At 45.8% G+C, this 24237-nt stretch overlaps 1 protein-coding gene across 1 annotated transcript in view; it reads right to left on the bottom strand.

Moving 5' to 3' along the window:
• OBSCN (obscurin, cytoskeletal calmodulin and titin-interacting RhoGEF) overlaps nucleotides 1–24237 on the bottom strand; it is a 312151-nt gene that overhangs the window by 43833 nt on the left and 244081 nt on the right. The window contains 18 exon segments of the mRNA XM_042782023.1: nucleotides 114–291; nucleotides 697–855; nucleotides 1008–1172; nucleotides 1271–1387; nucleotides 1960–2116; nucleotides 3190–3363; nucleotides 3950–4032; nucleotides 4188–4388; nucleotides 6549–6688; nucleotides 6881–7003; nucleotides 8282–8349; nucleotides 8662–8734; nucleotides 9248–9466; nucleotides 9554–9652; nucleotides 10049–10081; nucleotides 10775–10972; nucleotides 11318–11442; nucleotides 11654–11732. Coding sequence (XP_042637957.1) covers nucleotides 114–291; nucleotides 697–855; nucleotides 1008–1172; nucleotides 1271–1387; nucleotides 1960–2116; nucleotides 3190–3363; nucleotides 3950–4032; nucleotides 4188–4388; nucleotides 6549–6688; nucleotides 6881–7003; nucleotides 8282–8349; nucleotides 8662–8734; nucleotides 9248–9466; nucleotides 9554–9652; nucleotides 10049–10081; nucleotides 10775–10972; nucleotides 11318–11442; nucleotides 11654–11732 — 2391 coding nt within the window.

Raw genomic sequence — 24237 nt, 5'->3', positions numbered from 1 at the left:
GCCAAGCATTCAGGTACCCCAAGGCCTCAGGGATGCATCAGCCTGGGTGGCACCCAAGCTAGTGAGTGGGCACCCTTGAGGACTTGGCCACCCCTCACCCAGGAGACACTCACGCCAGACGGGCAGGGCGAGGCGCTGCTGGATGCCACAGATCTCCTTCACCCACGAATTCTTAATGATGACTGTCCGTGCTTGCAGCAAGTACTTGCGCACTGAGTCTTCTCGCTCATGCCACACCTCGAAGGCACGGTCATCACCCTCCACCTGGTCGTTCAGGTCAATGCTGCTCAGCTGAAGGGGTATCAGCAGGAGGAGAGTCAGTGTGCAGCAGGTAACCATGCTCCCGAGGGTATGTGTATCCATGCAGAGATGTGCACTGATGGGGGCCATATTAGCACAGTGACTCTCGCCTCCTCATTCCTGCTCTAGCTGCTCAATGACCACTCCAGAACACAGGCTCTGGTGGGCGACTGCCAGACCTGGAACTCTGTCCATGGAGAAGATAAGGGAGAGGCCCCAAGCCCCAAAGAACCATCGTGAGGTCAATCTCAGGACAGCAGCCACAGGACAGGCTCTGGTGTCAGCCTCCATCCTTGCCTGGCTACCAAGATTCTGCATGGATGGGACACAGCTCTCCCTCTCTGCAGAGCCCTACTCTGTCCACCTGGAGAATGGACACCCAACAGCCCTTCAAACCTTCATCATGTTCCTGAAGATGTAGCTGAAGGTGTCAGTCCGTGAGTCTCGCTTGGGCTTACAGATCACCAGGTGATTGCGGAACAGGAAGACGTGGCGGTTGTGGCCTTTCCAGGGCATTCTGGCACCTGGTGCCCCTTCCCACACGATGAAGTGGCCCTGGGGATGTGGTCAGGTGTGGTCAGTGGAGTCTCGCTCCCTAGGGTAAAGACCCTGCAGCCACACATGTGCACATGCACTCCCCACCCTCCATTGCCCAGAGTCCTGCACTGGTGCCCTGAGCAAACATGAAGTGAAAGATGCAGACAGACCTGCCGGATGGGCTCGCCCAGGGCCTCCAAGGTGCCTGGGTAGTTCTCCATGAGTGACACGTGCAGCTTGTTCTCAGCACGCTGGGGCAGAGCTGACACCACTGCATAGGCCTGTTCCAATAGGGCACAGTTCTGCCTATTCCTTGCCTTGTTGCGGATCAGATCCTGCCATGGTGCAACGAGATGGGTCAGAGGCTATGGTCCCTGAGCCTGAAGACAGGGGAATGAAGCTGGGGGAGGGGCAGTGAAGGGGTCTCCTGCACCTTGAGGAGGGTCTGGTACTGCTGGATCCGCTTGATGGGCTGCTCCAGGTAGTGCTGCAGTGGTGGAGGCGGGGGCTGCGAGGGATTTGCTGAAGACAACGCTTCCTCAGCATATTTCTGTTAGAACAAGAGGGTGGGTCTCAGGGCAAGAACCTGAAGTCCAGGAAAGACCATACTATACCCACCCAGCCTGGAGCCACGCAGGCTCTGAGGACAGAAGGAGCCTTGGCCTTGTGTGGAGCACTGCAGGACAGGGATGATGACAGGAGTCAGGGAACACTGTGCCCTTCCTGGGGCTGGAGCAGCTGGCCGTGCAGGGCAGGGCCCTGGAGAGCTGATGGAACAGGGCCCCAGGAATTACCCATCTGTAGGACTGGCAACTCATATGATGGGCATCACCCTTAGACAGGTAGGGAGCGTAAGGCTCAAGCAGGTGAAGCAGCCAGCCCAGGGAGTACAGATCTGGAGGGTGGGCACTGATTGCTTTCCTTATGAAGCCAGGGCCCCAGGAGTCCAGGCAGGGCTGTGGTGGGGACTGAGGGTCAGAGAAGATAAACACCGGCTTGTTGAGTGTCTGGGCCTTGAGGGATGACTAGGGTCAGATGAAAGCCGAGTGCTGGCACTGGGACTCTGGGAGCAGGGTGGGGAATGCAAGGCTGGGACACCCCCAGACTCAGGGCAAGCGGCACCTTGTAGAACTCCTGGACAGCTGTGCTGACAACCACTGACTCAGCCTGCACACGGCCCACCAGGAACTCTAGGTATTTCTCAAAAGCTGCCTCATTCTTGATGAAGCACATGGCCACGTCATCATCTGTGTCACATTTCTGCAGCTCCTGCAGGAAGCTGTACAGCAGGAGTGGCAGTCAGGGGTGAGGCCCAGGCCCAGCAAAAGTAGAGGGGTGTTGAGTGACATCAGACCCTACCACCTCCCCTTGCCCACTCACTTAGTGCTAAGCCTTCACCTTTGGGAGGGATCAAGAAGAGCCTTGCCCAAGGGCTGGTTTCCTGTCAGCTCTGGAGAAGTGTGAGTCATTGTGTCAGGATGTAGGAGGCATATGAGTGAGCATGTGTATGCAGGTGTGCATATGTGTATGAATGAACACATATATGTATACACATGGATGTAAACATGCACATGTGTGCACATGCATGTAGGCATGCACATGTCAGGGACATGCGTGGCAGTGTGACAAAATACATGTATTTGGCATGCATGTGGCTGTAGGTGTGGGTGGTTGTTCACATGTATACAGGCATGCATGAATATGAGGTATGTAGGTATGTGTGCATGTTCACATGCATTTTAGGTAATGTGTGCAGACATGCATGTGCATATTTATGCAGAAGTACACCTATATGCATGTGTGCACATGTGTATGGGTGTGAGTATGCACACCTATGCTGACATGTGCATATTCACGTGACTGCATATATGTGCATATGTATATAGACACATACATGTATTCACACATACATGTATTCACAGGTGTGAAGGTATATACAGCATGCATGCTTATGTGACTGCACATATATGCATGCACATGTGCCCAGGTATGAGGACATGTATGTGTGTACATATGTTTATGGGTGTGTACATGTGTACATAGGCACATACATGTACACAGATGTGTATGTGCAGGTATACACTTGTCTCTGTGCATTCATTTATGTGCATGTGTGCATGTGCCTGGACTTGAAGTGTGCTTATCAGTGGGCAGGTATACTGCAGATGTTCTTGTGTGGAAGCTAGTGGCATATGCCTGTGCTTCTAAGGATACAAAGAGGTGTGCACTGACAGGTGGGTCATGTCACTGTAGTGGTTCTCACCTCCTCAGCTCCTAGCTACCCACCATCTTGCCCACTTACCACATGCCCTAGCCTGTGGGTCCACTATGCATGTCTAGTGCCCAGCCCACCTGCTGTGGAAGTGGCTGATGTCCTGCACGTTACGGAAGATGACTGCCTTCTGGCTGGCCACTGCAGCAGGTGCATGGGGAGAACGGTCCAGGTGCTGCATGTGGTGGCTCTGCAGAAACTGCAGCATGCCAACAAAGGCCTGCTCTGAGTTCAGCAGGTCCTGGATGACAGAACTGGGGAGCGAGAGGGAGGCCATGAGGGGTGCCCAGAGGTCTCAAGCTGCCTGCCCTCAGCCTGCCCCCTGTGCTGGAACCAGGCACTTTGTGGTTGTAGGCAAAGTCTGTTCCCCCTCTGGGCCTGTTTCCTCAGCTGCTGAATAGGGGCCTAGACTCAGCTACTCTTTCTATTTCCATCTCCTTATTGTTTACAGCTTCCTACCTACTTTCAGAAAGGGGCAATAAGATAGAGAGAGAGCTTCACATGCCTCCTTCCCAAGCAAGGCTTCCCCTGTCACTGAAAAGTCCTGAAGCAAAGGCTCCTACAGCCCCAGTCCCACTCAGTGCCAACCCATAATGAACAGGAACCAGGAGCAGGGTCAGGCCCCTGGCCTACTTTCTTTCTACCTCAGCCCCAACCTCAGGAGACTGTTGTGGAATTAGCTACTCAGATGTTCCCACAAGGAAACTAGATTTCCCAGAAAACTCTATGACCCAGACCCTAACTTCTCCAAAAGCCAGGACCTGAGTTCTGTATAATGGTAAGCAGTAGAGCGTGTCGAGAGCATGCAGGCAGCCCCCACCTGCCCGGCCTTCTTCTCACCTCAGTTTCATCTTGTACTCATCCTCAGACATGGCCTCCCTGGGGAACTCAGGTGCCTCTGTGGGCCCCCACTCAGGCGAAAGCTGATGAGAACAAAGAGTGGGTCATAGGTTGGCCTGTCTGGGCCACTGCGATGTAGCAGGGCCATGGACAGGGCCAGGAGGGGGTCAGGTCTCCCATCCCTTAAATTGGCTCTCCAGGATTCCTTCCCTCTAACCCTGCCCCAGCCTCTAAGCACCTTGAGCCTCCTATCCAAGTAGGCAGGTGACACCCAGCCTTGCCGTGAGGGACTAGACTTGGTGGGCTTGGTGCGCACTAGCCAGCGCAGTGGGTGGGCTGAGTCCAGGACCTCCACGTACTGGCCCTCTCTCAGCGTGATGGCATCCTGCTCTGCTCCCAGTGGAAGGTAGTCGGCCGTGACCACATAGATGTCAAAGATCTGAAGGGAGGAAGGGAGTAAAGGGCACACAGAGAATGGCCAGTCAGGTCTCCCAAGGCACCAACAACCTCCAGGGTCTTCAGCAGCCCAAGCCTGCAGGGCAGAGGCTAGCCCAGACATCATTCCACACATCTGCTGGCTCCTGCACCGACATGGAACAGGATGTGGGTGAGCCATGCCCCACCTTCCCCAGGCCAAGGCTGCCTATCCTTAGTTTGTTCACTGACTGCTTCCCTGTCACTGTCTCACACACACAGAAACCACCCCTAGGTCTAACACAATGCCTAGTGAACAGTAAGTACCAGATGCATTGCTTGAATGAATGAATGAATGAAAAACAAGTGAACAAATGGATTTCACCAGCAGAAAGGGTCGCTGCAGATACTGTGCAGTGAGGACTGTTATTCTGAGTCAGACCCTGCTGTCACATGAGGCCCCCAGGGCCTCTGGCCCCCTGTAGGTACCCTGTCCTTTTCTGCTCTCTTGGAGCACTCTAAAATGCACCATTTCTTTCCTTCTTTTCTTTTTTTTTTCTTCTTCACTTTTTTACTTTATAAAAATATGTATCATAAAACATTTCAAACAGAAACAAGGACTAGTACAATGAACCCCCATATGCCCATAATCTAGCTTCAAAAACTATCAACTAATGACTATATGTCTTTTTTTCAATTTTATTTTTATATTATTTTCCTCAAATCTCTTCACTCATGTGGTAGTTAAGGTTGTAAGTCAACATGGCTGGGCCTGGTTGAGTGGGTGGGCAGCTGGTGGTAGTTATTTCCCACGATGAGACTGGCAATTAGCTCCATGGTGGGATCTACCACAAGCAGCTAAGTAGCTGCTTTAGGGATGGGGTCTGCTTCCCATATATAAAAAGCAGCTTTGGGAATGGTCTCCAGCGTTTTGGCATGCTTGAACCCTGCATGTAGCCAAGTTGTTGTTCAACGGCCTGCCATGCCCTGCCAATCTTGGGACTTCATCTGGACTTGAATTAGTGGCCTGCCATGTTGTTTAGTAACATTGGGACTGTGCCTTTTTACTTGTCAACTTTGGGCTTGCTGGCCTCAGCAGCCAATAGTTGTCTGAGTAAAGAAAAGTCTCCAGCTTCAGTGGACCAGGAGCAGGAGGCAGAGCTGAAGCCCAAGGTTGAGGGGCTTTCACCCAACCTCTGGAGCCTGGCACTTTGAACTTGGACTTAAAGCCTCCAAAATTGTAAGAGAATAAACTCGTCTTTGTTCAAGGCATTCCATTTGTGGTATATTACTGTCAGAGTGGCACTAGGTAACCAGAACAACTCATATCAAACCTATCTTAATTATCCACCTATTTTCCCTCCCTTTCCATCACTGGTAACCAACAAAGAAAATTTCCTTCCATGTGTAAACCTTTCCTTGACTTTTTACAATGATGAACTCATACAATATTTGTCCTTCTGTGATTGACTATTTCTTTCAGCATAATGTCCTCCAAGTTTATCCAAGTTATGAGGTGGTTCGCTGGTTCTTCATTTTTCTTTTTCTTCTTTTTTTTTTTTATAACTCATGAGTCAAAGTGTATTATTCAAAGAGAAAGAAGCCATCCTGTGTGATTCCATTTCTATATAGTTCTAGCACAGGCACAACTGACCTCTATTTATGGGAATCATCTAAGGGGCTGCAGGGAACAGGAGGAGGGGTGAGAGGGAAAGGTGAGAGGCAGGGGTGAGAGGAAGGGGTGAGAGGAAGCCTCTGGATATCTGGGGTATAGTGTGATCTCAGGTGCACAGGCACATGTGTGCATGCATCAGAACCCACTGAGCTCACATAGAAAGAGCATATCTTGTTGTGTATTAACACTTCAGCAGAGTTGATGTTTATACGGGTCCACCCACCCTTCCAACTCAATTTCCTGTTATGGAGAATTTACCAACCTTGCAGCATTTTATAGAAGATGCATTATATTGTATCTTCTTGTGTGTCATCTATTTGACTCACTTCTAAACACTGAGGTGGTTTCCGCCAATTTGCTCAAAGACACTTCAAAACGTCAGGTTCCACCCAAGACCTGCCATCCTTCATGGTACGGTGTCTTCTTCAGCAGAGTCATTCCTCCCTCCATCTCAGCCCCCAAAGGCCATCCTAGCAGGGCCCTGACCCTGCAGGGCTGAGGACCACACACCTCACCACGGGCATCGCCATCCTCCGACTCTGAGGAGGACTCCTGGATGCTGGAGGAGGGCCTCGAGCGGCCATGCCGGGGCGATGGGGACGGTGTCTTGGACTCCTCATCACTGTCACCTCCAGGTACTTGCAGCCGGGCTGGATGGGCACAAAGACATGTCACATCCCAGCAAGGGCCTGGGACCCTGCTGGAATAGCTCCCCATGCACATGGCTTCCACCCCTCACAGAGGAGGGTAGAGGAGCCCCTGGGCTCACTGTCATGGCCACTCCACTCTCAAGACCCCCAGGACATGGGTGGTGGGTGTCACCACAATACCATCTTGCCTACCCTGGGTGATTTTGGCTGACACCATCTCTGTGATCTGGGAGGTAAGCTTCTGGAGGAACTCTTCAGTGCCAACCTCAGCAAGGGAGAGGTGGCTGCGGACTTCCTCAGCCACAGACAGCTCTCCTGAAGGCACAAATGCTCCAGTCAGTCAGGTGTGCACCAATGAACAACATGCACTGAGCACTCTGAGCCTGGGCCTGTTCTTGGAGCACAGATAGTGAGTGACTCAAGGAAGCACAACCTCCAACACATGGTACACTCTTCCAGTGGAGGCAATGTGTGCCCAGAACTGCTCAGATAGAGATGACAAAGAAGCAGAGCAGGAGAAGCACAGATAAGGGCTATGATGGCTGAGAGTGGCTATGAGGGAGGGCCACAAATTCTGAGGACACATTGTCTATTCAGGGGGTACAGCAAGTGGTCAGTAAGAGGCAAGGACAGAGAGAAGACAGAACCTGGTGGGGGGGCAGAGCCCAGGGAGGGGAGGCTGTTTAGGCTGCAGGTGGGCTGCAGGTGGGCTAGGGGCTGCAGGAGCCATGGTGGGTGGGCTTGGAAGAGGCTGGTGAAGGGCTGGGGCAGGCACACGTTCTCAGCAAAGATGTAGAAGAAGCGGCAGGTCCAGGACACGTTTGAAGGAAAGACTCAGGATTGAGGGCTGTGGGTAGGGTTGGGGGCTGCAGGAGCCAAGGAGGGTGCCCTCACTTTGGCCTGAGCAGCTACAGGGATGTATTGCTGTCAGCTGAAGCAGAGGGAGTAGAAGAGCATGGAGTCAGCCATGACAAGCTGAGGACTCCTTGCTAGGATTGGATTGAGGTGACTTGAGAGGTGCCTAGGATAGGCCTCAGACTGGTGCGGAGGGAAGCAGAGAAGGGGCAGAAATGAATGTGATGATAGCCACAGGATAGGTGATAGGTGCACAGGAGGCATTACACCACCCTCTCTAAGGTGGCTTAGCATTTTCCAAAAAAATAAAATAAAATTAGAAAACTCCCCAAGATGCTTGGAGGCAGCAGAGAAGGTAGCAGAAGCAAGACATGGAGCAGCCCCTCTCCTGACACCTTTCACCAGGGGCTGCACCCAACCTGGCCCAACCCCATTCTTCCAGGTAGAAGGCCCTGTAAGCTGGTCTCCTCACTATATCCTGGCATCCTTCCCACACTCAGCACAGCCAGATGTGGGAACATTCACAAGGCAAATATCTGCTAGACATGAACCATGATCAGCCAGTCTCAGGCTGCCTCCACAGCTCCTAGATCTGGGGCCAGACCTGGCAGAGACTCAGCCACCACCCAGAGCTCAGAAGAGGGGCCAGGTCAGGCTAGGGTAGGGGCTTGGCTGGCCAGTAGGTAGTCTCCTCTGAGGCAGGCCTACTCCACCAGACCTGCACCCACCAGCCCTTACCTTTCCTCTGCCCTGCCAAGTCAGTAAATCCCACAGACTCTGACAGCTGCGTGGAGACGGCTTGAGTCCTAAAGGGAGGGAGTAGGCCAGTAGTGTTGTGAGTGGACAGACCTGACCTCTGCCTGCAGGCAAGATCTCTGAAAGAAAGAGGATCTGAGGGCAAGGGCCCAGGATGGCACAACCAAGGAGCCTTTACACTCTAAAGGCCTTGGAAAAAGCCTCATTTTGTGATGGGGAAACTGAAGCAAAGAGAGGTGCAGGGCTGGTCCAATCCATACTGTCTATGAGAGTGGTTCCCAGGGCAGCAACACCACTGCTACCTGCAGGTTGCCTGTCTCCCTGGCCCTGGCCCTTGCCTGGCTACAGTGGGCTTGACTCACCCTTGCAGAAAGGTGGAGATGAGGGCCTCCTTCGCAGCCCCCTGTTCCTCTGCTGTCTTGGCCTCCTTGGGCACTGTTGGGAGAACTGACCCAGTGAGCACATCAAGAAAGCCCCGCCCCAATCCTGGGCCCCACCACGCTTAGACTCTGAGCCTGGATCCCTGCTAAAACTTCTGGGCTGTCCAAGGGTCCTCCAGAGTCCTGAAGAGGGCATTGTCCTGCCCCCAGGCTATGCTCTAAGGGCCAAAATCATACAGACATTGGGAAAGAGCAGGTACCTGCCCTAACTCACCATCCCATTGGAAGGGCATATGAGCACTTGGGAGGAGGACTTTAAGGGTGACAGAAGTCCCCAGGAGGGGACCACGTGGGGCACCCAGGTAGGTTCTGTGCACCAGGCAGTGGGAAGTCTGACCTATTCTTGGGGCCTCCCCTGCTTCTAGGTAAGCCCACTTTGGAAAAGCCCCAGGGAGGAAGAGAGAAAAAGGGGAGAGGGCTCAGGGTTGGGGCCTGGAATCACCCATGACTCCACTCCCTGCAGCCCACTGCCTATTTGTACCCTTCACCATGGCTCAGCCCCACTCACAGCCAGAGATGTGCAGGCCAGCAGAGCAGAGCGCCTGCCCGGCAGCATTGGTGGCAATGCAGGTATAGGTTCCCTGGTGCCCCCGGTCCACATCCAGCAGGACCAGGCTGTGCTGCTGCCCGGAGCTGGCCACCTTGCAGCCCGGTGTGGCAGGCCCAATCCATAGCACGCCTTGTGCAGCATCCTCTCGAAGCCAATGCACAGCTGGGGCTGGGTGGCCTGCAGGGTGTGCAGACAGGAGGTGGATGCATCACTCTCTGGAAGGGGGCTTCTGGGCAGAGCAAGGGCTATTATCAGGGGCCTTACCTTCAACCTTCACTGAGAAGGTGATGCTGGAGCCCTTCTTTACCTTTTTAGGGGTGAATTTCTCCAGTATTCGGGGTGGTACCAGCTGTTCCTGCACATCTGGATGGCAGATTGGGACAGGCGGTGGCAGACTTGTCCAGGACTCAGGAGCCCTGCTTCCTGGTACCATGTGGCTCCACAATCCCATTACACCTGCTTGGCACAGTCTCCAGATCCCAGGGTCTAGGCACCCTGGGATACCTCTGGGGAGCCTTCTGGCCTCTCTAGCTCATACCTAGCTCTCCTTCCTCCCAGCTGGCCCTGGGCAATTCCTCTGGCCCCCTCATAGCTAATCAAGCCCCTTTGGTGCCCCAAGCTCTGGCCTCTCTGCACACAGATGCCAGGCCTAGGCCCAGAGCAGTGTCTGCTCCGGCTCTGACCCAGCCCTACCAGGCCTTGCCTCAGCACCTATAGTGCACCACTGACCACCCTCTCTGCCCATCTGGGGCTGCTTACCTGACACTGGCTTCTCTTCTGGTTCATCTAGGCCTGGAAGAGACAAAGAAGTTAGAGCCCTAGCATGAACGCATCTCCAGACCCTCCATTCTGCACCCAGGACCATGTGGCTAGTCTGCAGAGGTCCTACTCTGTGGTGGGTGGGCTCTCAAGGGAAACCCCAGCCATCATGGGTGTATGTCCACAGTCCCTCACCTGAAGCCTCAGCCAGGCAAGTTCTGGAATCCACACACACATAAGTTTGACCCTGTGTCCCCTTCCACCCTCCAATAAAGGCAGGGCTGCACTTCACAACCAGTGCCCACTGCTCCTGCAGCAAAGCATCAGGGTTGAAGCAGTGCAAATGAAGGCCATGAATGATGCTGGGCACATCGGGTCAGGCCAGGCCAGGTTTTGGCACAAGCGAGTTTCTCACAAACTTGAACTTAACATTCAGTGTTCAAAAGTATGAACCTTAATCACCAAAGTAAGAATCAGCTCATTCCTTCTTATACTTCTATGATAGCTGCAATGACCTGAGCTGAATTTATGGACAGCATACCAAATGGTCAGGAAAAGGATCTCCACAGTCCCTTCAAGCTGTCTGTGACAATTGGGTACACGGGAGGGTGACTGAGGGGTACAATTCCCCAGGTCTGCTGCAGCAGGGCATGCAGGTAGATGTCTGACAACTTGGACACTGTTTGGGGCCCACAGTGCTTTTTGCCCAGTCCCTTTTGCACCTACCTCGTACCAGGAGCCGGGCAGATGAGTAGGCTGTCCCCACAGTGTTGCTGATGTAGGCTGAGTACTGGCCAGCATCCTCCCTGGTAACTGAGAGGATCTCCAGTGTGTGCAATGTCTTCTTATCGGTCATGCGGATGTGGGTGGACATGGACAGAGGCTGTCCATCTTTGAACCAGTACAGGCGAGGTGTTGGGTAGCCTGGAGCCACAGGGAGAACACAGTAGCACAAAGTCACCTGCCCAGTGAACAATGGGCCCTGCCTCTCTCCAGGTGCCAGACTTTGGGAGCACCATGTTTTCCAAATGGGAGGAAGAAGGGAGGTTGTTGGGATGGGATCCTTCAGAGATCCCATGTCACCCATGACAGGTACCAGTCTCCTAGGGTGGGAAGCAGTGGAGAGTAGCATCCAGACAGCAGGCAGTGCTTTGGGGTCGGCCAGGGTCTCCCTCAGTGTGGCTGCCTCCTCATTGTGGCTGAACAGGAGCCCGCTCTGGTGGAGGCCCTCAACCCCTCTATGGTGCCCCTTACTTCATTTCCCCTCACCTTTCACCTTGAGCTGGAACTTGGCCAGGCGTGTGCCTGGGGCCACCTGGAGGTCTCTCAGCTCCTCCACTACTTGAGGCAGCTGCCCTTCCTCTGAAGTCGACTCCATACCCTCTTGTTCCCGACTGTCAGAACAGAAAAGGTATGCCCATGAAGTGCAACAAGTATGGGCTCCAGGGCAGGAATGGAGACTGAACAGGTGGACAGAGGGACAGAAGACTGCCTGTGGCCTGGTAGAATGCTCTGGATTTTGTCAGTCTGAGCACCACCTCCTCCTCAGGGGACCTGGGGCTGTCAGTCCACTTGACAGTGCCTACCCTCTCCTAGACTCCCTACCTGGACACATAGCCTTGGGCACTGAAGTAGGATGAGCTCTCCGTGGCATCAGCTGCAGTGTCGTAGTCTGTGCTTGTCACTGGGAAAAGAAAAGCAGAGCTGGTCAAAGGCCTGTTTAATTGTCTGCCGGGCATGCAGAGTCTTCTGGATGGGCCTCTGCACCAGAGGCCACCTGGGCACTCATAGGTTCTGACTATGCAGCCTTCTCTGAGAGCCTCAGAATTTACTCTCTCCAGTCAGGAAGTCATGAGGAAAGCAGCTACACTGTAGCCATTTTCTCAGGCTGCTACCAGCCCCAGCCTAGTTTCCAGGCATGACATACAGGGTTGCCATGAGTCGGAATCTACTCAATGGCAATTGGTTTGGTTTTTGGCTAACTAAACGTAAGATTCTTTGACCAATAACCTGTAAATACTGGATGGTTCTGAGGCTTCCCTACTGGCAGCCATCATCTTCATTACATAACTTCCAAACTACATTATTACATAACTACCAAACCACTGAGAGTAACAGTCTAGCCAAGTTGAGACATATTTTAGGGGGGACACAATTAAATCCATGACAGGTATTAAGACAATTCAATGGGAAAAAAGTAAGTCTTTTCAATGAATGGTTTTGGAAGTACAATGTTAAAGCATTGGGCTGGCAATCAAATAGTTGGCAGTTTGAACCCACCAGCCACCCTGTGGAAGAAAGATGAGGCAGTCTGCTTCTGTTAAGATTTATAGCCTTGGTATTGAGGAAGAGGAAGACATAGCGAGGTGCATGGGAGGTCCAGAAAACAAAGATGAACATTTCTGCACATACAGTACTGCGTTGTCTGTGATGGCAAACATTGCTCTATAGGTGGATAGATGGGTGGACAGGCTGAATGATTAGGTATGTCTATGCAGGGGGGAAATGTTCCCATGATCATGTATAGGGTTGGCAGACAATTTTCTACAACTGTATTTGTATGTTCTGTAAGAATTCCCAGGTATACAGTAGAGCTGACAAGGAATGAGGTTGTATACACTTCTTGGCCACAGCCAGCTGCCCAGAGGGAGCAAGTAGTTGGACCTGTGGGCTCGGGACCATGGTCACAGAGGACATCAAGCTCAATTGGCATTGTTGTGTTGTTGTTAAGTGCCGTCGAGTCATTTCCAACTCATAGCGACCCCATGCACAGCAGAACGAAACACTGCCTTATCCCGCTCCAGCCCCACAATCCCTGCTATACTTGAGCTCATCATTGCAATACTACACAAAAACACTGTTCCACATCCTACTTTGACAAGTAGCAACTGGGATCTTAAAAGCTTTTAAGTGGCTATCTAGATGCAATGATGGGTCTCTCTTCATCCAGAGCAAAGAAGAATGAAGAAAACCAAAGATTCATGGAAATAATTAGTCCAAGGGACTGGTACATCATGTGATCCTCAGCTTATATGACTATGAGACCAGAAGAACTAGATGGTGCCTGGCTACCGCTGTCAACCACTCAGAGGGGGATCTATGTAGGAGATTCTAGATAGACTGGGACAACAATGTGGAACAAAACTCAAAATCATGAAAAAGGGGGGAAAAAAAAGGACCAAGTTTGCTGGTCTGATAGAGCCTGGTGGAAGCCCTGAGACTATGGCCCCAGCTCCCCTTTAGGTCTGTAATTAAACTCACTCTTGTGGCTTCCAGCCAAACAAAAGGCAGGAATATGAGCTGAACATTTACATTAAGTAGACATTCTCCTTGCAAAGATCAGTCATAGGAGAATAGAAGGGCTGTTGTGTATGCACAGGGAGACAGCTGGGGAGGGGCAGGAGTGCATGGGAGGGAAGGACACAGGGAAGAGGTAACTATGGGGAGGAAGTGGAAGGAGAGCTGCTGCACTGTGGGAGATTACAGTCAATGTCATGAGACAAAGTATATGTGAACTGCTATATGGAAGACGATTTTACTCTATAAACTTTCACACACCCCCCAAAAAAGAAAAGATTTATAGCCTTGGAAACCTGATGGGGAAATTCTACTCTGTCCTATAGGGTAACTATGAATTAGAATAGACTTGATGGGAGTGGGTTTGGTTTGCTTTGGGATGTCCACATGCAAAATAATAAAGTTAGGGCCCCATCTCACACCATATACCGAACTAATTCAAGATGGATCAAAGACCTAAATGTAAGAGCTAAAACTATGAAATTCATAGAAAACAACACAAGCGTAAATCTTCATGACCTTGGATTAAGCAATGGTTTCTTAGATAGGACAACTAAAGTATAATCAACAAAAGAAAAAGAAGATAATTTGGACTTCATTAAAATTAAAAACTTTTGTGCAACAAAAGACACTATCAAGAAGGCAAAAAGACTACTCAGAGAAAAGGAAAAAATATTTGAAAAATTGTGTATTTAATAAGGGTCTGTTGTTGTTGTTGTTGTTATGTGCCGTAGAGTCAGACCTGACTCATAGCGACCCCTCCTTGGGTTTCCGAGGCAGTATCACTGTGGAAGTAGATTGCCCCATCTTCCTTCCAAGGAGTGGCTGGTGGGTTTGAACTGCCAGCCTTCTTGTTAGCAGTCAAGTGCCTTAGCCACTGTGCTACCAGAGCTCCCAATAAGGGTCTAGGATCCAGAATATATAAAGAATTCTTATAACTCAAAAACAAAGTAACACCTCACACCATACACAAAAACAAATTTAAAATTGATTAAGGACCTAAATATGCAAACTTAAACCATAAAATTCTTGGAAGAAAAAGCAGAGGCAATACTTTAAGGCCTAGCTTGCAAATGGATTAATCCACTTCAAACCCACTACTATCAAGTCAATTCAGAGTCAGCAACCCTTACTGGATTTCCAAATCAGCAAATTTTACAGAAGTAGACTGCCAATCTTCATTCCATGGAGTGGAACAACAATAAGTTATTCAATAAAATAACAAAAGTACACCCAGCAAAATACAAAATAAACAAATGGGACCTCATAAAAATTAAAAAAAATATATTGCTCATCAAAAGACTCCAAAAAAACAGAAAAAAAAAAAAACTGAAAAGACAAGCTACCACCTGGAGAATATCTTCAGAAACTATCCAACAAGAATCTAATAACAAAAAATATATATAAATCTTTGACAACAACAAAAACAGAAATAATTCCATCAAAAAATGAGCAAAGGATTTGAACAGACATGTCACCAAAGTGGACATTTAAATGGCCATCAAACACAAAATGCAACATGGTACAGCCACTGTGGAAAAGAGTTGGCAGTTCATCAAAAAGCTGAAAATAGAACTACCATTGTAGTTGTTGTTAGGTGCTGCCCAGTCAGCTCTGACTCACAGCAACCCCACATACAACATAATGAGACACTGCCCAGTCCTGCACCATCTTCACAATCTGCTATGCTTGAGCCCATTGTGCAGCCACTCTGTCTATCCATCTCATTGAGGGACTTCCCCTTTTTTGCTGATTCTATACTTTACCAAGCATAATATCCTTCTCCAAGGAATGGTCCCTTCTGACAACATGACCAAAGTAGGTGAGATGAAATCTTACCTTTTTCATTTCCAAGGAGCATTCTTCCAGGGCAGATTTGTTCGGTCTTCTGGAAGTTTATGATATTTTCAGTATTCTTCACCAACACCACAATTCAAAGCCATCAACTCTCTTTTGGTCTTCCTTATCCACTGTCCAGCTTTCACATGCATATGATGCAATTGAAAATACCATGACTAGGGTCATGAGAACCTTAGTCTTCAAAGTGGCATCTTTAGTCCTTAACACTTTAAAGAGCAGATTTTCTGAGTGCAATACCATATCTGATTTTCTGACTGCTGCTTCCATGGGTGCTGACTGTGGATCCAAGTAAAATGAAATCTTCAACAACTTCAATCTTTTCTCCTTTTATCGTGATGCTGCTAATTAGTGCGGTTGTGAGGATTTTTGTTTTCTTATGTTGAGGTGTAATCCATACTGAAAACTGAATTTTTGATCTTCATCAGTAAGTGCTTCAAGTCATCTTCACTTTCAGCAAGAAGTTTGTTGATATGTCATCTGCATATTGCAGGCTGTTCATAAGTTTTCCTCCAATCCTGATGCTGCATTCTTCTTCATATAGTCCAACTTCTCAGATTATTTGCTCACCATACATATTGAATAAGTATGCTGAAAGGATACAAACCTGACTCATTTCCTTCCTGATTTTAAACTATGCAGTATGCCCTTGTTCTGTTCAAACAACAGCCTCCTGGTGTATGTACAAGTTCCTCATGAGTACAATTAAGTGTTCTGGAATTCCCATTCTTCTCAATGTTACCCATAATTTGACACAATCAAGTGCTTTTGCATAGTCAAAAAACACAAGTAAACAACTTTCTGGTATTCTTTGCTTTCAGCCAAGATCCATCTGACATCAGCAATGATATCCCTCATTCCATGTCCTCTTCTGAATCCAGCTTGCATTTCTGGAAGTTCCTTGTCAATATACTGCTGCAGAAGTTTTTGAATTGTCTTCAGCAAAATTTTACTTGTGTGTGACATTGATGTTGCTGGATAATTTCCACATTGTGTTGGATCATCATTCTTCGGAATGGGTACAATATGGATCTTTTCCAGTCAGTTGGCCACGCAGCTGTCTTCCAAATTACTTGGCATAGATGAGTAAGTCTCTCCAGTGCGGCATCTGTTTGTTGAAACATCTCAGTGGGAGTTTCATCAATTCCTTAAGCTGTGTTTTTGGACAATTCCTTCAATGAAGGTTGGACTTCTTCCTTCAATCACTTCCTACCTCCTGAAATAGATGAACATCGACCAATTCATTTTGGTACAGTGACTTTGTGTGTTCCTTCCGTCTTCTTTTGATGTTTCCTGAATCATTCAATATTTTGCCCATAGAATCCTTCAATACTGCAACTTGAGTCTTGAATTTTTTCTTCAGTTCTTTCAGCTTGAGAAATGTTGAGCATATTCTTCCCTTTTTGTTTTCTAATTCCAGGTGTTTGCACATTTCATTATAATACTTTACACTGTCTTCTCGAGCCATACTTTGACATCTTTTGTCAGCTCTTTTATTTCATTGTTTCTTCAACTCACTTTAGCTACTCTGCATTCAAGGGCAAGTTTCAGAGTCTCTTCTGACATACATATTGGTCTTTTCTTCCCTTCCTGTCTTTTTATTGACCATTTGCTTTCTTCATGTATTATGTTCTTGATGTCATCTCAGAACTTGTCTGGCTTTCAGTCATTGGGGTTCAACGCATCAAATCTATTCTTCAGATGGTCTCTAAATTCAGGTGGGATATAATTGAGTTCATATTTTGGCTCTTGTGGATTTTTTAAAAATTTTCTTCAACTTCAACTTGAACTTGCATAGGAGCAATTGATAGTCTTTTCCACAGTCAGCTCTTGGCCTTGTTTTGACTAAAGATATTGAGCTTCTCCATCTCCTCTTTCCACAAGTGTAGTTGATCTGAATCCTGTGTATTCCACCTGTCAAGGTCGACATGTATAGCTGCTATTTATGTTGTTGAAAAAAGGCATTTGCAATGAATAAGACGTTGGTCTTGTGAAATTCTATCAAGCAATGTCTGGCATCATTTCTATCACCAACCATATTTTCCAACTACCAATGATTCTTCGTTGTTTCCAACTTTCCCATTCCAATCACCAGCAATAATCAATACATCTTGATTGCATGCTTGGTCAATTTCAGACTGCAGAAGTTGATAAAAATCTTCAATTTCTTCATCTTTGGCTTTAGTGGTTGGTGCATAAATTTGAATAATAGCAGTATTAACTGGTCTTCCTTGTAGGCAAATGGATATTATCCTATCACTGACAGGACTGCATTTCAAGACAAATCTTGAAACTTTTTTTTTTTTTTTTGACAATGAATATGCTATCATTCCTCTTCAATTAGTCATTTCTGGCACAGCAGTCCATATGATTATCTGATTCAAAATGGCCAACACCAGTCCATTTCAGCTCACTAATGCCTAGGATATTGATTTTGATGTGTTCCATTTCATTTTTGACAACTTCCAATTACCCTGGATTCATACTTCATGAATGTTTACAGCTGTTTCTTCCCAGTTTGAGCAGTCCCTATCAGAAAATGAAGGTCCCAAAAGTTTTACTCTAACCATTTCATTAATGTTGATTCTAGTTTGAGGAGGCAGCTCTTCCCCAGTCAGTCAGTTTGAGTGCCTTCTGACCTGAAGAGCTCATCTTCTGGCACTATATCAGACAATGTTTTATAGCTAGTCATAAAGTTTTCGAGTAGTATATCAGACAGTGTTTCACTGCTATCCATAAAGTTTTCTGTGGCCAATTTTCTTCAGAAGTGATGGCCCCATCTTTCTTCCCAGGCTGCCTTAATCTGGAAGTTCCACTGAAACCTGTACACCATCGGTGACCCTACTGGTATTTGAAATACCAATAGCATTGCCTCTAGCCTCATAGCAACACACAAGCCACCACAGTATGAAAAACTGACAGATGAGTGGTGTAGAACTACCAGAGGAACCAGTAGTTCCATTCCTAGGTATATACCCAAAAGACTTGGAAGCAGAGTCTCAAACACACACTTTTTTTTTCAAACACACACTTTTACCCAATATTCATTACAGCACTATTCACCATAGCCAATAGGTGTAAACAATCTAATTATTCATCAACAGATGATGAATGCATAAATAAAATGTGGTAGATATACAATGTAATACTACTCAGCCAGCAGGAGAAATGAAGTCTTGATACATACTACAATATGGATGGAGCTGGAAGACAGTAAGTTTTGTGGAATAAATCAATCACAAAAGGACAGATACTACATGACCTTGTTTATATAAAAAGACAAGAAAAGGCAAACATATAGAGAATAAAATTTATGAGTGGTTACCAGGGGTAGGATGCGGGGTGGGGGGGGGGAAGGGGGTTAACAGTGATGGAAATATCACAATGATTAAAGGTAGGGTAAAACAGCTGATTATTGTAATTGCTGTCAATAAATTGTACACTTGTAAAAAGTTGAACTGGCCAAAGTTGTGTGATAGATATATTTACAGAAAAAAGAAAGAAAAAGAGTAGCTGCCAAAACTGCTTGTGTACAACTGAAAACCTCATGCGATTTGGTTTCTTGGTTGGAGGTTTAGGATCTTGGTTTCAATGGGACATCTGAGTTAATTGGCCTAATAATGTGTTTAGTGCTCCTGTTCTACCTCCTAGTTTGTTGCACTTTGCCTTGGGTATTAAAAGCTTGCAAGTGGCCATTCAAGACACAACACTGATTTCAATTTGCCTGGAGCAACAGAGGAAGGAGAGTAAGAAACAGAAGAAGTATATGAATGTCTGGCTAATTACCTCCACGAGTAACTACCTCCTTTGCCATGAGACCCAAACTGGATGGTGCCCAGCTACCATCACTGTACATTTTGATCAAAGATTCTATAGAAGAATCCTGATCAGAAGGGGGAAAACGCAGAACATAATTTCAAATTCTCATGGACTGCAGATTTCCTGGACCAGTTAGATGAATCCCTGAAAACTACTGCCTTGAGACAATATTTAAATCTTAAACCAAAAATATCCCCTGAAATCCTATTAAAACCAATCAACAGTTTACCTTAACTAGTAAAAAATTTCTACCTTGAACATTATTCTTTTAAGAATTATCTATATGGGACTGAAGTGACAACAGCAACTTGAAATATTAGATAGGAAAATTAGGGGGCAGTCAATTTATGTGAATGAGGGAGGAACAAGTCAAAAAAGGAGGGTGAGAATGATTGCACAACTCAAAGAGTGTAATCAATGTCAATAAATGATACATGTAGAAAAAGTTGAATTGGGGTATGTTTTGCTGTGAATATTCTCACCACCAATAACAAAATAAATAAAATGAAAAGAAAAAGATAACAAATGACTCAATTTTAAAAGTGGGCAAAGAATTTGAGTAGACATTTCTTCCAAGATGACATATAAATGGCCAATAAACACATGGAAAGATGCTCAATGCAAATGGTTCACACCACAACTAGTATCCTAAAGGTTGGTGGTTCAAACCTACCCAGAGGTACCATGAAAGATAGGCCTGGCTATCTGCTTCTGTTAGACTACAGTCAAGAAAATCCTATGAAGCAGTTCTACTCTCTAACACATGGTGTTGACATGAGTTGGAATCAATCCAACAGCAATGAACAACAATAAGGAAATGCAAATCAAAACCACAATGAGAATGACTATATAAAAAAGTAGATAATATCAAGCCTTGGCAAGTATGTGTAGCAACTGGAATCCTCATACATTGCTGGTGGAAATGTAAAACAGTGCAATAATTGTGGAATAAAGCTTGGTGGTTCCTCAAAAAGTTAAACACAGAGTTATCATATGACACAGTAATTCCAACACTAAGTATATACACAAGAGAATAAAAAAACAGACATTCACACAAAAACTTGAACACAAATGTTCATAGCATCATTATTCATAATAGCCAAAACAACCCAAATGTCTAACATCTGATAAATGGATAAACAAAATGTGACATAGCTATATGATAGAGTATTACTCTATCACAAAAAGAAATGAAGTGCTGATAATATACAACATGGATGGATCTTGAAAGCTATGAAAGAAGCCAGACATGAAGAACCATATATTGTATGATTCCATTTATATGAAATATCCAGAATAGACAAATCTATGGAGTCAGAAAGTAGATTGTAATTTCTAGGGGATGGGAGGATGGGGGAAATGAGGAATGACAGCTAATGGGATGAGGTTTCTTCTGGGGTTATGAAAATGTCCTAGAATTAGACAGTAGTAATCATTGAGCCCATCATTTGTCTGTCAGTTTGTCATACTGTGGTGGCTTGCCTTTTGCTGTGAAACTGGAAGCTATGTCTCTGGTATTTCAAATACCAGCAGGGTTAGCCATGGTGGAAAAGTTTCCATGGAACATACCGACTAAAACAGAGTAGGAAGGAGGACATGGTGAGCTACTTCTAAAGAAATTGGCCAGGGAAACCTTATGAATAGCAGGGAAATGTCATCTGATACAGTGTCAGAAGATGAGCCACTCAGGTCAGAAGGCACTCAAAATACGACAGGGGATGAGCTGCCTCCTCAAAGTAGAGTCAACCTTCATGACGTGGATGGAGTAAAGTTTTCAGGACCCTCATTTGCTGGTGTGGCATGACTCAAAATGAGAAGAAATAGCTGCAAACATCCATTAATAATTGGAACATGGAATGATGTACAAAGTATGAATCTAGGAAAATTGGAAGTTGTCAAAAATGAAATGGAATGCATAAAATTCGATATCCTAGGCATTAGTGAGTGGAAATGGACTGGTATTGGCCATTTTGAATCAGATAATCGTATGGTCTTCTGTGCCAGGAATGAGAAATTGAGGAGAGATGGTATTGCATTCACCCTCAAAAAATAATATTTCAAGATCTATCCTGAAGAACAACACTGTCAGTGATAGGATAATATCCATACTACTACAAGGAAGAAAAACAAACCTCCAGGAATTGACAGAATACCTATTGAGATGTTTCAACAAACAGATGCTTACTCATTTATGCCAAGAAATTTGGAAGACAGCTACCTGGCCGACTGACTAGAAGAGATCCATATTTGTGCCCATTCTAAAGAAAAGTGATCCAAAAGAATGTGGAAATTATCTAACAATATCATTAATATCACACCAAAGTAAAATTCTGCTGAAGAACTGAAAAATGGTTGCAGCAGTATATTGATAGGGAACTTCCAGAAATTCATACTGGAATCAGAAGAGGACGTGGAACAAGGGATATGAGGGATATCAATGCTGATGTCAAATGGATCTCAGCTGAAAGCAAAGGATACCAGAAAGAAGTTTACCTGTGCTTTACTAACTATCCAAAGGCATTGAACTATGTAGATCATAACAAAGTATTGATAACGTTGCAAAGAATGGGAATTCCAAAACACTTGATTATGTTCATGAGGAACCTATACATAGACCAGGAGGCTGTCATTCAAACAGAACAAGGGGATACTGCATGGTTTAAAATCAGGAAGGGTATGAGTCAGGTTTGTAACCTTTCACCACATTTATTCAATCTGTATGCTGAGCAAATAATCCAAGAAGCTGAACTATATGAAGAATGTGGCATCAAGATTGACGGAAGACTCATTAACAACCTGTGATATGCAAATGACACAGCCTTGCTGGCTGAAAGCAGAGAGGACTTAAAGCACTTACTGATGAAGATCAAAGACTATAGCCTTCAGTACCGATTACACCTCAACATAAAGAAAATTAAAATCCTCAAAACTGGACCAACAAACAACATCACAATAAACAGAGAAAAGATTGAAGTTGTCAAGGATTTCATTTTACTTAGCTCCACAATCAATGCCCACAGAAGCAGGAGTCAAAAAATCAAATTACATATTGCACTGGGCAAGTCTGCTGCCAAAGACCTCTTTAAAAGTGTTCAAAAGCAAAAATATCACATTGAAGACTAAGGTGTGCCTGCCCCAAACTATGGTATTTTCAATTGCCTCATATGTGTATGTGTGTGTATGTATCCTCATATGTGTATGTGTGTGTATGTATGTGTGTGTGTGTGTATATATATATATATATATGTCTGTGTACATATACATACATACATATATATGTATGTATACACACACACACGTGTGTGTGTGTGTGTATGTGTGTGTTTGAAATCTGGACAATGAATAAGGAAGACCAAATAAGAATTATTGCCTTTGAATTACAGTGTTGGCAAAAAAATATGGAATATACTATGGAATGCCAACAGAATGAAAAAATCTGTTTTGGAAGAAGCAGACTGAATGCTCCTTAGATTGAATATGGTGAGGCTTCATCTCACTAAATACTTTGGACATGTTATTAGGAAGGACCAGTCTCTGGAGAGGGATATCATGATTGATAAAGTAGAACGTCAACAAAGAGGAGGAAGACAATTATGAATATGGAGTGACACAGTGGCTGTAATAATGGGCTCAAACATATCAACAATCTTGAGGAAGATGCAGGACCAGGCAGGGTGTCTCTGTGTCTTACGTTGGGTTATTATGTCAGAATAGACTCAATGGCACCTAACAACGGCAACAACCATCATTGCAATAATCATTACACAATACTAAACATCACTGGATTGTACATTTTTTAAATGCTGAATATTATGGTATGTGAATTGTATCTCAATTTTAAAAAATTGTAATAGGAAAATACAGGTTATGTGCAGAGAAATAAAGGTAAGGATGACATCATATTTCTGGTTGGTAAATGTAAGCTAGAAGACCATGAAGGCACATTTTCAAAGCGTAGGAAAAAAAAATACCTTTCAAAAACAAATAATGACACTTTTAGACATAAAAATGCTGAAAGAATTCATTACCATGCACACCTGCACAAGAAGAAATATTAAAAGACTCCTTCAGGCAGAAAGAAAATGATACCAGAGGAAAAGCTAGATCTATACTAATGAATGAAAAGAAAAGCACTGAAAATGAGAACTTTTTCAAACCTGTTTTGGCTATTCTAGGTTCTATGCCTTGCCATGCACATTTTAGAATAAGCATTTCCATGTCTACAAAAGTTTTGTTGGGACTTATAAGAATTGATTAAACCTGTATATCACTTTGGGGAGAACTGACATCTTTACTATGTTGAGTATCTCAAACTAAGAACATACTATGCCTATCCATTTATTTAGGTCTTCTTTTTTTATTTCTTTAATCAGTATTTTGTAAATTTCAGGATACAGAAGGTTGGGCAATCTACTTCCATAGTGATACTGCCTCGGAAAGCCAAGGAGGGATCACTATGGGTCGGGTCCAACTTGACAGCACATAACAACAACAACAACAGATCTAGTACATGTTTTGTTATACCTAAGTATTTTATTTGAAGCAACTGTAAATAGTTGTTTTAAATTTCATTATTAATGTTCATTGTTAACAGTACAACTACTCACTTATTGACTAGTTACAGGATATTTTACATTTATGACCATAATAAAAAATCTACTTAAATCATTGTGAAGCCAGGTAAAGACCTATATGTTTTGAGTAAGAGAGTATCTCCTTCCTGAGCCCCAAGTCATTGATCCCTTCCATGCCACTCCCCTCCCCAGTCTTGGATTCAAATAAAGTTAAAAGAGGAAAAAAAAAAAAAAAACAGGTTGGATTTCAAGGCCTTGGGCAATTAACATGCACAAGTGCCCCAAGGCCTAATCCCCTCAGGCTCCTGCAGGCTGGTGAGTGCCAGGCCATCCAAGAGGAGTTAGGGCTTCAGGCACAAGTCTGCAAGAAAGCGGCAGAGGTGTGCAGACAGAATGCGAGGCTATCTCTTCGCTGCAGACCCTGGGATCTGCAGTTTGCACACTTGGAGGGCTAGGGCTCACGGTTGGGGTCGATGGGCATTTCTATGGAGAGCAAGAACTCTGCATAGATCTAGGTGGGTGGGTACCCCCTTGGCTGCAACTTCTGACCCAATCAGCCCTGCCTGTGGTTTGAAATGGCACAAGCGGACCTGCCCACCCAAAATACCAAAGTCACTGTGCAAAGAAGAGCCAGCCACAGGT

The sequence above is a fragment of the Orycteropus afer genome, unplaced genomic scaffold (genome assembly GCF_000298275.1).
Source record: "Orycteropus afer afer isolate SDZICR_OR568_19922 unplaced genomic scaffold, OryAfe1.0 scaffold00219, whole genome shotgun sequence".
NCBI classification, from domain to species: domain Eukaryota; kingdom Metazoa; phylum Chordata; class Mammalia; order Tubulidentata; family Orycteropodidae; genus Orycteropus; species Orycteropus afer.
The sequence above is the reverse complement of the archived record's forward strand: the minus strand, read 5'-3'. Positions and strand labels throughout refer to the sequence as shown.